At 38.4% G+C, this 12,272-nt stretch overlaps 1 protein-coding gene across 5 annotated transcripts in view; it reads right to left on the bottom strand.

The window, feature by feature from the left end:
• Positions 1-832: 832 nt before the first annotated feature.
• Positions 833-12,272, bottom strand: part of LOC131162385 (uncharacterized) — a 66,822-nt gene continuing 55,382 nt past the window's right edge. For 2 of the 5 annotated variants that reach the window (XM_058118816.1, XM_058118813.1), the window contains exons 14-16: positions 7,547-7,684; positions 1,285-1,381; positions 833-1,200 (exon numbers count right to left, since the gene is read on the bottom strand). In XM_058118816.1, coding sequence (XP_057974799.1) covers positions 1,313-1,381; positions 7,547-7,684 — 207 coding nt within the window. In that variant the 3' untranslated portion in view covers positions 833-1,200; positions 1,285-1,312. Of the gene's footprint in view, positions 1,210-1,284; positions 1,382-7,546; positions 7,685-11,438; positions 11,671-12,272 lie in introns of those variants that run through there. The other 3 variants (XM_058118814.1, XM_058118815.1, XM_058118817.1) reach the window with 2 other exon arrangements.

Here is a 12,272-nt window from a genome sequence, read left to right as displayed (position 1 = left end):
GATAGATAGCTGAAATGAATTGGGCCCGAGCTTGAGCCCAAGCTTGTAATTTTATTTTCAAGCCGAGCTCAAGCCCCAAAAATTTTGAACACACTTTAATCCGAGCCTGGGCCTGAGCCTGAGCCTAGGCAGAGTTTTCTGTCTATCAAGCGGGCCTAAATGCATTAAAGCTCGGCTCAGCTCAGCTTGCCTGGTTTGCTGTCCTACTAGTGTTGGTGAGAGGAGCATTGGTGATCTGTAAGTCCAGGGCTAAAGGGAGAGGGTCTATGGTAACTCGCTGTCTAAGAACATGGCTTTTGTGGAAATTGGCCATGGCACTGGAAGCTGATTCTCCCTGGCATAAAGTGATAAAAGTTGATTTTGTTAGGAGAAAGTATGGGATGCTAATATTGGCAGTGAATTTGACTCCTGTAAAAGCCCTTGAAAATTCATTTCATAGATCTCATCCTTTATTTTCTTTATCAGAGGAGGGCATTAGGTATCAAATGAAAAGAACCTACCACAACTGCACATCGAACGTTTACTTAGAAGATCTTAGGCATATAAGGATTGTTTCAGCTTCAACTTGAATCACTTTTTATGAGACAAAACTATGAGGCCATCGAACTATAACGGGCAATAGCTTACCAAAATTGAGCCAACACTGTTACAGTAATTCATGTTTCCACATGCAGCATCCATTTTGTTCTACATTCAGCCAAGATGATGTGCAACTTGAGAACAATATTTTTTTACACTGAAGAAATTTCAGGCAGAAATGCCTGCATGGATTCACGTAAAAGGAAGAGAATTTACCAAACTGATCAACGAGAACATACACAAGACAAGAAAATGGGAATACTAGGTTTATGAGTAGGCTATAAGCCATGCAAGTAACCTAATGCAACTTCATATGAAGAACATTTATCATACACATTATATAATATATTTCATTAAAGAAAGAGAAAGATTTTCATGACCAACTAAAAAGGAAATATTTTCATTAGGGGGAAAGGCTTGACATGTAATGCGCAATAAATATATCCTACCATGGCATTGTAAAGAGCTCAAGTCTTTCATTTAGCAACCATATTGAGGATTCCATCTGCCATCTTTATCCTTTAAAAGGAGTAGATGATGATTTTCAGTTGGTAACTACTTGTCTTGATATGGACTCACATGAAGCATGACTGCAGGGCACTTCAGGAGGACCCAAAATACCTGTTCCATCTACAACCCTTTCAGTACATCAGCAGAAGGGTACAACTGAATTATTTCCACAGCTTGTCAAAAAAAGCAGCTTACCTGTCAGATAGAATTACATCTTTTGGTTCTAATAGGGTTTATACCGCAGTGTAGTTCTAACTGGCCGACTTATAGAGACACCATGAGACTGCATGCACTGCAAAAGTAAATCGTATATAAAAATAATCAAAGATAACAAATGAAAAAAAAAAAAATGGAAAAAGGGATTTGGTCATGTACACATGTACTCGTTTATTATGTTATCAAGTCAAAATAAACCTAACAAGAAAAATTAGGAATTCGGTCACAAGTCAAGAATGTAAAAATTGAGCAAGCATCAATGCATAGAGTGGCTGCAAAACAGAAATTTGAGTAAATGAGTGCACCAAAATTGAGTGCATCTGCAACATTGTTTCTTGCAAGAAAAACAAACAATACTGGAACCATCCACAGATAATTGTTAATAGTCAAGCAATGGATGCTATCTGCTGTGGAATGAACACAAGGGAAAAATCAATATGCAAAACCTAGCATCAACAGGAAAGGTTGTAAAAATAGAAGCTGATATATATGTGTGTATATATCCTACTTGCTAGGTAACAGAAGCTGAATATTAATACAAGATATGGGCACGGACCTCCCTTGACATTTACTTTTTGTATCCCTTATTACCTTCCCATTCAGATGCCATAGAATTTAGCAGTGTAATATTATGACTTCATCTTCCATTTTCTTCAAAATACATTTTACCTATAAAAGTATTTTCCGCGACTATCGAGTCAGATCTCTTATTCACTATCAAGTCATGCCCTCCGTCCTTACTCACAGCCATGAGGACCCACTCACAATAATCCACAATCACAGCCCTCATTTGCATCAAATAAAGGGAGTATCCTTTAATGATTTAATGGTTCTTGCAGTACCTCATTGGCATTTTATAAAAAAAAAAATATGCAATGTATTGTAATTAGCAAACAAATCAATAGCCATATCCTTTGAATAGTTTTCATCTTGGGTGGGTGACGGAATTGGTGCCAGCTTATAAACGTTTAAGCATGTAAGAGGAGATGGACTTGGACAGTACCTGAATGGGGGCATGGGGCCTCTGCACATAACTGGAACAATGATACCACCCAGCCTCCCTCTTCTTCTATTTCTCTTTCTTTTCTCAAACTCTTTCTTTTCTTTTGCTTCTTCAATTTCCATCCCGAAGAATCTACAGATAAATTTAAAAAAAGAGCACTTTTCTAAGAATAAGATATGACCCGAAGGAGGCAAAGAGTGAATAGTAGAGTTTGTCACCAAAACATCACCACTCACAACTGCGGTGACAATCCTCTATTCTATTCCCTTATTTTTCTATTTCTCTGGCACCGAGGCATCCCTTCAAGCTATGCATAAACCATTTCCTCACATATCACACCTTTGCAAACTGCAAACCCCTTTTCAATATAAAGAAGCCACCTCAATGAAGCTCGTTTTCATCATGGTCCGAAACCTCAGCATCTTCTCCAAAATTCACTATCAACGCTTCAGACATCATTTCTGCTACCACACGGCAGTCAAGACAGGTGCCAAGATGTAAATCTTTTCTCAGCCGAACTAGGTGATTCTGGCTAATTGCACTTTTGACAGCTGCACCACTTCAACATTTTGCCATCACTGCCAGGAAATCAAGAACTACTGATGACTCGCAAGATGCCATCACTATCCCACTCAAAAACTAAGCAAGGCTGAGCATAGTAAGTACTATTACTTGAGACTACCCCCCTCTCAACTGATCTTGTTCACGTAATTGGAAAATGGAAATAAAATTGAATAAAAAATTGATTGGGTAAACTCTTAATTCAAAGATTAAAGCAACACAGTTTGCTCACTATCACCAACAAGCGAGGCTGTTTCAATTTTTTTATGAATCAAGTGAAGGCTGCATCTTTTTGATAAACCTCTAGGCCAATATATTTTGGCCCTAAAAGTTTCTGTTCAACAAGATGTTTGTTAGAAGGTATGTTAATCGACTCTGACAAAAAGATTAGGACAGCTCAACCATAGTGTATATTTTGAAGATCTGTTCATAACACATCAATATGTCCGTGTGCACCCATCTAGGCATCAACATCCTAAATTAAGTGGATACTGCTAAAATATATGAGCATTCATGTTGTGATATGTGGCTCACATACTGAGTCGAAGACATGCACAAAGAGAAAGCATGATAGAAGTCGGGGTGCATTAGGGGAAACCATCGACGGTAGCTCTCTAACCGTCAACATTTTGGAGCAGTGTCTGAGAGATTATACTCTCTGCCTGAACCATCAACGGTTTGGCTCGGGAAACCCAACGCAGATTTCAAATTTTGAATAAGGGACGTTGATTTGGTTGGGGTTTGGAGAGACAACATCTAGGAACTTTATATATACGTTGTCTCAGATGTATATGTAAGATGGTCGTACATGGTTAATGTATTGTTCATGCCCTTTGGATAAGAAGATAGTGAATTGTTGCCGTTTGCTCCCGCGGATGTAGGTTTTGCCGAACCACGTAATTTCTTGCGTATTTTGTTGTTATTGCTTTCATATATTTGCTGTAGATTGTTTCTATATTTTCACCATTGAGTGTTGCGCGTGTTTGATCCTATATATTCCATTGTGCAATTCATTTTTCACAACAAATTGGTATCAAAGCATTGTTGTAATGGCCTCTGGAACTTCATCTGCAAAATTTGGCGTTGTCAAGTTTGATGGAACCGGAAACTTCGGTTTATTGCAGAGAAGGATGAAGGATCTCTTAGTGCAACAAGGGATGGTGAAGGCCTTATACGGAATTCAACCGGAAAGCATTGATGAAGCAAGTTGGAATGAATTGGAGGCAAAGGCAGTGTCAACCATCTGACTTTTTTTGGCTGATGATGTGTTGTATCACGTTATGGATGAGGATTCTCCGACAACAGTTTGGCGAAAACTAGAAAGCTAGTATATGTCTAATTCTTTATCGAACAAATTATTTCTTAAGAAAAGGTTATATTGGCTTAATATGGTGGAGGGTTCGGATTTGAACCAACATATCAACGCATTCAATCAGATTGTAAGTGATTTGATGCGTGTTCATGTGAAGTTCAAGGAGGCAGACAAGGCACTGATGCTATTGAATTCTCTACCTGCGTCTCACACGTATGAAAATTTCGTTACCACTCTAACATGGGGCAAAGAAAGCCTGAATTTGGAAGAGGTGACAAGCACATTGCTCGGTTTTTAGCAAAGAAATATGGCTAGTGATGAAATTTCACATGGTGTAGGGCTTGTGGTGAAGAGTAACGAAAAATGTGGGAGAAGTAAGTCCCAAAGTGGATCTCGGTTGCAGTTCGGGAAGGACATAAGGTGTTTTAGATGCGGTAAAATTGGGCACATAAAAAAAAATGTCCGGAGTGGAAGAAAGGGAATGCTGAAAATCAGGAAGGTTTGTCAAAATTTGCAAATGTAGTGGAAGGAGACTCAGGAAGTAGTGATGGTGATATGCTATATGTTTCATCGAGTTTAAAGTGTCTCACGGATTCTTGGATCCTAGATTCCAGATCCTTTTATCATATGACATCAAATAGAAAATGGTTCAACACCTACAGGTCAGTTAATACTGGTTTTGTTTTGATGGAAAATGATATTTCATACAAAATAATTGGTATTGGAAATTTCAAAATCAAAATGTATGATGGTGTTGTGAGAACCTTATGTGATGCAAGACATGTACCAAATCTACAAAAGAATGTAATTTCATTGGACACTTTAAATTGTAACGAATATAGTTACAAGACTGAAAGTGGGGTAATATAAGTGTGTGAAGGCGACTTGATGGTGATGAAAGGACAAAAGTTAGATAGAAATATCTATGAATTGCAGGGTATCACAGTTGTAGGTGGAGTTGCAGCTGTGGAATCTAAGTCAAATACCACTGGTTTGTGACATATGTGGTTAGGGCACATGGACGACTACATTTATTCAGATGTTTGGAGACCCGTGAGGATAGCATCACGGGGTGGACATGTGTATTTCGTGGGTTTATCATGAAAGGTTTTGGTGTATCTCATGTAACACAAGTCAAAAATGTTTTTCAGATTTAACTTGTGGTTGAGGTGGAAAACCAAACCGGGAGAGAGATCCTCAGATCAGACATTGGGACTAAGTACGCTGGTTCAGTTCAAGGAGTTTTGTGAGCATAGCAGGTTATATGCAAGGCTTGCAGGGAACTTCTTGGTGAAGTCAGTGAGTATGGCGCGTTTCTCGTTAGACCAATCACCAAAGGTATGACTAGATGGGAGAGTTGTAGGAAAATTGGGGGTAGGTTTTGCGGTAGACTACTCAAGTTTGAGTGTATGTCCACAGGTGCACGTTTCTAGTGAGGTTAGATCTAGGCTTGGTGTAATGTCCAAACAGTACATCTTTTGGGGGTATAAGAAAGGTAGGTTCAAATTGGGTGATCCAATGGCAAACAAGGTGGTGATCATTGGAGACATGGTTTTTTGTGAGAAAGTCATGGGGTAGCGTACTCAGGTAAAGGAAGAGAAATAGATGCCAGAAAACTGCAGCAACAATGAACATATGGTTCAAGTGGAGCTAGACACTCAAGGCAGAAATGCAGGGCTTTCTATCTTGGGTCAACAGTATAAATTGCAGCAGAAATGGGCATGTGATGCAAGTGGAGCTGCAGACTCAAGGCAGAGATAACATTGTTCATATTGCAGGGACTTTCAGCTCGGGAGACCAACGGAATCACAATGAACCTAGGTGTACTATCAGACCACCACTCAGGTATAAATTTGACATTCTAGTGTTTTATGCATTCATAACTACTAGCAAGGTTCCTACTATTTTTTAAGATGCGGTGCACAGCGAAGGAAAAAGTAGACGGATGAGTGCTACGGCGGAGAAAATGAAGTTACTACATAAGAACTAGATATGGGAGTTGGTGAAACTTCCAGGATGGAAGAGGGTGATAGAATGCAAGGGAGTGATGTATCTGTTATTTGTGAATGACATGTTATTAGCTAGGAAGGCTTTGACTGAGGCTAATTAGTTGGGAACTCTATTGACAAGTGTATTTGACATGAAGGTTTTGGGTACGGCTAAGAAGGATCTTGGTTTGAAGATTTGCAACGACAGAACTGCAGTGAGATTGGTGTTATCTCAAGGTGGCTTTGTGGACAAAGGTGCAAGAAGATTGGTGTTATCTCAGGGTGACTTTGTGGACAAAATTGCAAGGAGACTTTGTTTGCCATCTCAGGGTGATTTTGTGAAGAATCAATGTAAAATGTCTACCGCTCGATACCCAAGGATGGTCGGTGATGTCCGGGGTATGTCAAAGGTCCCTTATACTGGTGCAATGGGGTGTTTTGGCAGGCAACAGAGTGGTCTGTCAGCTGTGAGATTTGTTGTTAAAGACTATGCAGGGAGCTTTGATGACAGAAGGTTTACAACAAGGTTTATGTTTTCTATTGTGGGAAGGCCTACTTGTTGTAAGTCCAAGGTACAATCTCCGAGTGTAACATCTACAACTGAATCGGGGTTCATGGAAAAATCCAAAGCTGCCACAGACAAGTTCAAGCGTTGCTTGGACTTAGCTTTTGTCTCCAATTGCTAGATAGGAGGTGGTCCCAACCTAATGTCCTAAGATCAAGGTGGAGCAGCGGGGTTCATGTTTTTAGTTTCTCCTAAAGGGCGTATGTTCGCCAAGATGGAGATTGTTGTGATATGTGGCTCACATATAGAGTGGAAGACATGCACATAGAGAAAACATGATGAAAGTTAGGGTGTAGTAGGAGAAACCCTCAACGATAGCTCTCTAACCATCGAGGGTTTGGAGCAGTATTTGAGAGATTATACTCTTTGCCTGAAACCGTCGACGGTTTGGATCGGGAAACCCAACGTAGATTTCAAATTTTGAATAAGGGACATTAATTTGATTGGGGTTTGGAGGGAAAACCTTTAGGGACTTTATATATACGTTGTCTCAGATGTATATGTAAGCCGGTTGTACATGGTTGATGTAGTTCATGTCCTTTGGACAATAAGATAGTGAATTGTTGTTGTTTGCTCTCGTGGATGTAACCTTTGCCAAACCACGTAATTGCTTGCGTATTGTGTTGTTATTGCTTTCATAAATTTGCTGCAGGTTGTTTCTGTAGTTTCACCGTTGAGTGTTGCGTGTGCTTGATCCTATATATTCCACAGTGCAATTTGGCTTTCACAACAATTCCCAAGTCCAAAATAAATAAATAAATGTTAGGTTCAAGAAGTAGGAAGTAATAATGTTAAATTTACATAAAACATACCTTGGCATTATAAGTATGTTCACTCAAAAAGTTATGTTGAACTGGAACAGAACCATCCACAGCTCTGGCAAGAACAGTAGTAGAAGCATCTGTATTCACCCCATCATTTTCTATGGGAGCTGCCCGATCTAACACAATCTGCAAGAAATGCAATGCAAGAGTAAATAGTGCTTCGTCATAAAAAAGAAAATAAAATGTTAATAAAGTTCAAGATTCCTTTAGATGTCCAAAACTCCTCTCTTTTTAAAGCCTAAAATGCTGGGTTTAATAACAAGAACTTCCATCAGTTTAAATGCCACGACTAAAAGCCAGCAGCAGGATTCACAAGAGTTTGAATGCCATACCAATTCTGTACTGTGTCCTAGATAAGCACAAGTTGCATTACAGCCTCGCACATGCAGAGAGAGCTTTCGTGTGACATTATGTTTTACTGATAATACTGTTTTCTTTATAGGATTCGAATTGATTAGTTCAACTCTAATTCAATCTACATTTATGGCAACAGATTTTGGGCTTAACTGTTAAATTAGTGTAACACCAAAAAATAAAGAAAAATACCCGACTTTAATGGGGTTAAATTTTGGAACATTGAGCTTATTCATTATTATTAATGCCTTGTCAAACACAACATACAATGTCCTAGAGAAATGGCATGTGCGGAATTATAATGCCCGAAAACCATAAAGCGCAAGCATGATCAAGCAAGTATTGAGGGTTCAAAATTCACGAAAAAACAAGAAACACACTAATTTGTTACTTCCATTCAATAATTAGCATTGCAACCATCAAGGAATCTTAGAAATAAAAGAATCCAGCAAAAAACAAAATACATAACCCAATAATTGTCATTGAGGAAGGATAAAATCTTGTCAAAAGAAATTGAAACCAGCTATTTTAAAATTACCATAGAGAACTTTTTCATGGCATATAGTCTAAAATTCCAACTAGTGATAGTCTCTAATACACCAAAATAAAAACCAAAAAAAAAAAATTCATGTATAAATGTATCGTAGTTCCAAAAAAAAAATCTTTAAATAAATTATAAAAATGATTGTCATTTCATTGAAGGTTCCAAAACACCACCAAGTATAAACCTCACACACTACTAAAAGACTTAGTCATAATTGATTGAAGGGCCTTGTTGAGATTTTGATTAAATGAATGACCTAACTTGAAAATAGGTCTCTTCCTCTATTTATAATACAAATCAAATACATTCTAATAACCATAATACCCTTACTAACTCGCACTAATTAACATACTAACACTCTTAATAATAATACTAAAAGACTAAAATCCTTTAACACTCCCCCCTCAAGCTGAAGCATAAATATCATATGCCCCTAGCTTGTCACAAATAAATTTAACACGAACACCCCACAAAAGCTTTGGTAAACAAATCTGCAAGCTACGTATTGGACTTCACATAAGTGGTAGTAATGAGCTTCTGTACAAGTTTCTCCCGGACAAAATGGCAATTAACTCGAATGTGTTTCGTTCACTCATGAAAAAACAGGTTGGAGGCAATATGAAGAGTAGCTTGATTATCACACATCAACTCCATAGATTGAGAATGTGGAAAACCCAATTCTTCCAGCATATTCTTCAACCAAACAAGTTCACAAGTAGTGTGATCCATAACTCTATAGTCTGATTCAACACTTGACGTAGCCACCACAATTTGTTCCCTACTCTTCCAAAAAACCAAATTACCACCAACCAAGATACAATACTCCGTTGTGGATCTTTGGTCGGAAGGTAACCTAACCAATCTACATCTATATATCCCTAGATATAAGTGTGACCCTAATCTCGATATAAAAGACCTCTCCCAAGTGCACCTTTGAGATATCTCAAGATGCGAATTACTATGTCCCAATAACTTGTTGCAAAAGATATGTCTAGCCGAGTGATAGCGAGATAATTCAATTTTCCAACAAGTCTCCAGTATATTCCAAGATTATGCAATAAATCAACCTATATCTGGCACTAACTTGTTGCTAGGATCCATGGGCGTAGTAACCGGTTTGGATCCCAACAATCCAGTTTCATCCAACAGATCAAGAACATACTTCCTCTGTGACAAAACAGTTCCCATACAAGATCTAGATACTTCTAAATCCAAGAAGTATTTCAACAATCCCAAATCTTTGATTTAAAACTTAGTCTATGGAAAATGTTTGAGACTCTTAATACTCTTATCATAATCACCTATAATAATAATATCATCCATATACACAAGAAGAAGGATCCTACCCAATGAAGTATGATGATAAAACACAGAGTGATCCACTACACATTGTCGAAGATCAAAGTACTACAACACTAAATCAACCAAACCAAGCTTTGGAGACTTAAACCATATAGCGCCTTCTTGAGCCAACACAGTAAGCCCGACTCCCCCAAGCAACAAACCCAGGTGGTTGCTCTATATAGACCTCCACCTCAAGATCACCATGCAAGAAGGCATTATTCACATCTAACTAATGCAGAAGCTAGTGACAATTGGTAGCCAAGGAGATGAACAAACGTACAAATGTAAGTTTGGCAACTAGAGAAAAAATGTTGAAATAATTCAAACCATACACCTAAATATACCCCTTACAACAAGACATGACTTCAAATGAGCCACAAAACCATTAGGGTTGACTTTCACAGTGTATACCTAGCAACAACCAACCATAAACTTGTCAGGAGGAAGAGTACCAAGTCCCAAGTACCATTGTCTCGTAAAGCATTCCTCTCTTCAACCATGTCGTTCTTTCGCCCATATTGAGCTAAGGCTTCCTAAACAGATTTAGGAAGGGCATCAGATTATAGAGCAGTAACAAAACAATAACAGGAGGGAGATAAGGAGTCATAGCAAACATGGTTGGAATTGGGATGTTGTATACATGTGCGTTTACCTTTCCAGACACCAATGGGAGGATCATGATCATTAGATGATGAAACCAAAGGTGTGGTAGTTGAAGCTAGAGGGGACTCTTTTCCTTGGAGTCGTCGTCATGAATGCACCTGCAACTTAGGACGATTGAGACAATGAAAAGGATTCAAACTACATGGCGACATAGGTGGTTGATTGGGCAAGGACAATAAACTAGAATCGAGAAGATTATGTAGAGGAAGAGATTCATTGAGATCAGAAACACTCAAGGACTGAGAGTAGTAAGGTGTAGACGTAAAAAAAGTAACATCAACAGAAACAAAAAGGGTGATGCAACGAAGAACTATAACAATGATATCCTTTTTGAGTATATGAGTAACCCAAAAAAACACATTTTATATTATATAACAAGGATTCACTTATCCACCTTGGGAGTTAGTTGATGAATAAAAGACACACACTCGAATATATGAGGAGGTAGAGAGAATAGAGGTGAATTAGGAAAGATAATGGAGTAAGGAATATTACCATAAAAGAATAAACGATGGCATCCTGTTGATAAGATAGCAAGCAGTAAGTACAACATCACTCCCAAACACTTTAGGTACATGCATTTGATAAAGTAAGGTGCAAGTGATTTCAAGGATATGTCTATTTCTCCTCTCTACAACTCCATTTTGTTGAGTGTGGACACAAGATGATTGATAAAAAATACAAAACTCATATAAGTAGTGAGTTGAGCACTAATATACTCTTTAGCATTATCACTCCAAAGTATTCGAACTGGAAAACCAAATTGAGTCGTTATTTTAGAAACAAAACATACAAAATATATGAAATAACTCAAAAATGATCTTTTATTAAATATAGCCGAGTCATCCTTGAATAATCATCCACAAAGGTTATAAAGCTAGAAACCCAACTTGAATAAAATTCTACTAGGACCCCAGACATCAAAATGGATTACCATGAAGGGCTTGCAGCCCATTCATTGACTCGGGAAGCAAAAGGGACACAATGATGTTTTCCAAACTGACAAGACTCACAATCAAGACTAGACACAGAACTCAAATCAGCAATTAGAACATTTCAACTTTTCCAATGAAGAATAAACAAAGCAACAATGAATTTGGAGAGGTGTGGCAGTAGCAATGCAGGTGGTAGAAGGAGATAGCGGCTCAAAGTGATAAAGTCCACCAGCTTCACGCACTTCACCAATCATCTTCCTCATCTTCAAATCCTAAATAATCACAGAGTCAGAGAAGAATATTACTGAACAATTCATGTATTTAGTAATCTTGCTAACAGACAAAAGATTGAAAGGAAACTTGGGAATATACAAAACTAAAGGAAGAGAAATAGAAGAAGTGGGATTTATAGTCCCAATTTCCTTGACAGCAGTGGAGGATCCATCAGCAAGAGTAACACAAGGTAAATTTGCATGGTACTAAAGATTAGAGAAAAAATTAGATATACCCGTGACATGATTAGTGGTAGGGGATTCTATAACCAAGGGCTAGGACAAGTAGTACTAAATGACAGACTTGCTGTGGGATTACCTATTGGGCGAGAGATGCAATGGGAAGAGAAGCTTGTTGTGACCCTTGATACTATTGGAACTTGGAATAGTCTTCCACATGTTGCCCCCCACTTGGCCCCAAAGGCATGGAGCCGGTTGTGGCTACATTGGCAACACATGAAGGTCCACCGTGGAGATCCCAACACTGCTCCATAGTGTGATTATTTCGTCCACAATGAGCACATTTGAAAGGAGTGACTCTACCTCATCCATCTCTACCACCAAGAATGCTCAAACCACCTAGATAAATTTTGCAATTGTTT

The sequence above is a fragment of the Malania oleifera genome, chromosome 8, assembly GCF_029873635.1.
Source record: "Malania oleifera isolate guangnan ecotype guangnan chromosome 8, ASM2987363v1, whole genome shotgun sequence".
In the NCBI taxonomy this organism is placed as follows: domain Eukaryota; kingdom Viridiplantae; phylum Streptophyta; class Magnoliopsida; order Santalales; family Ximeniaceae; genus Malania; species Malania oleifera.
The sequence above is the reverse complement of the archived record's forward strand: the minus strand, read 5'-3'. Positions and strand labels throughout refer to the sequence as shown.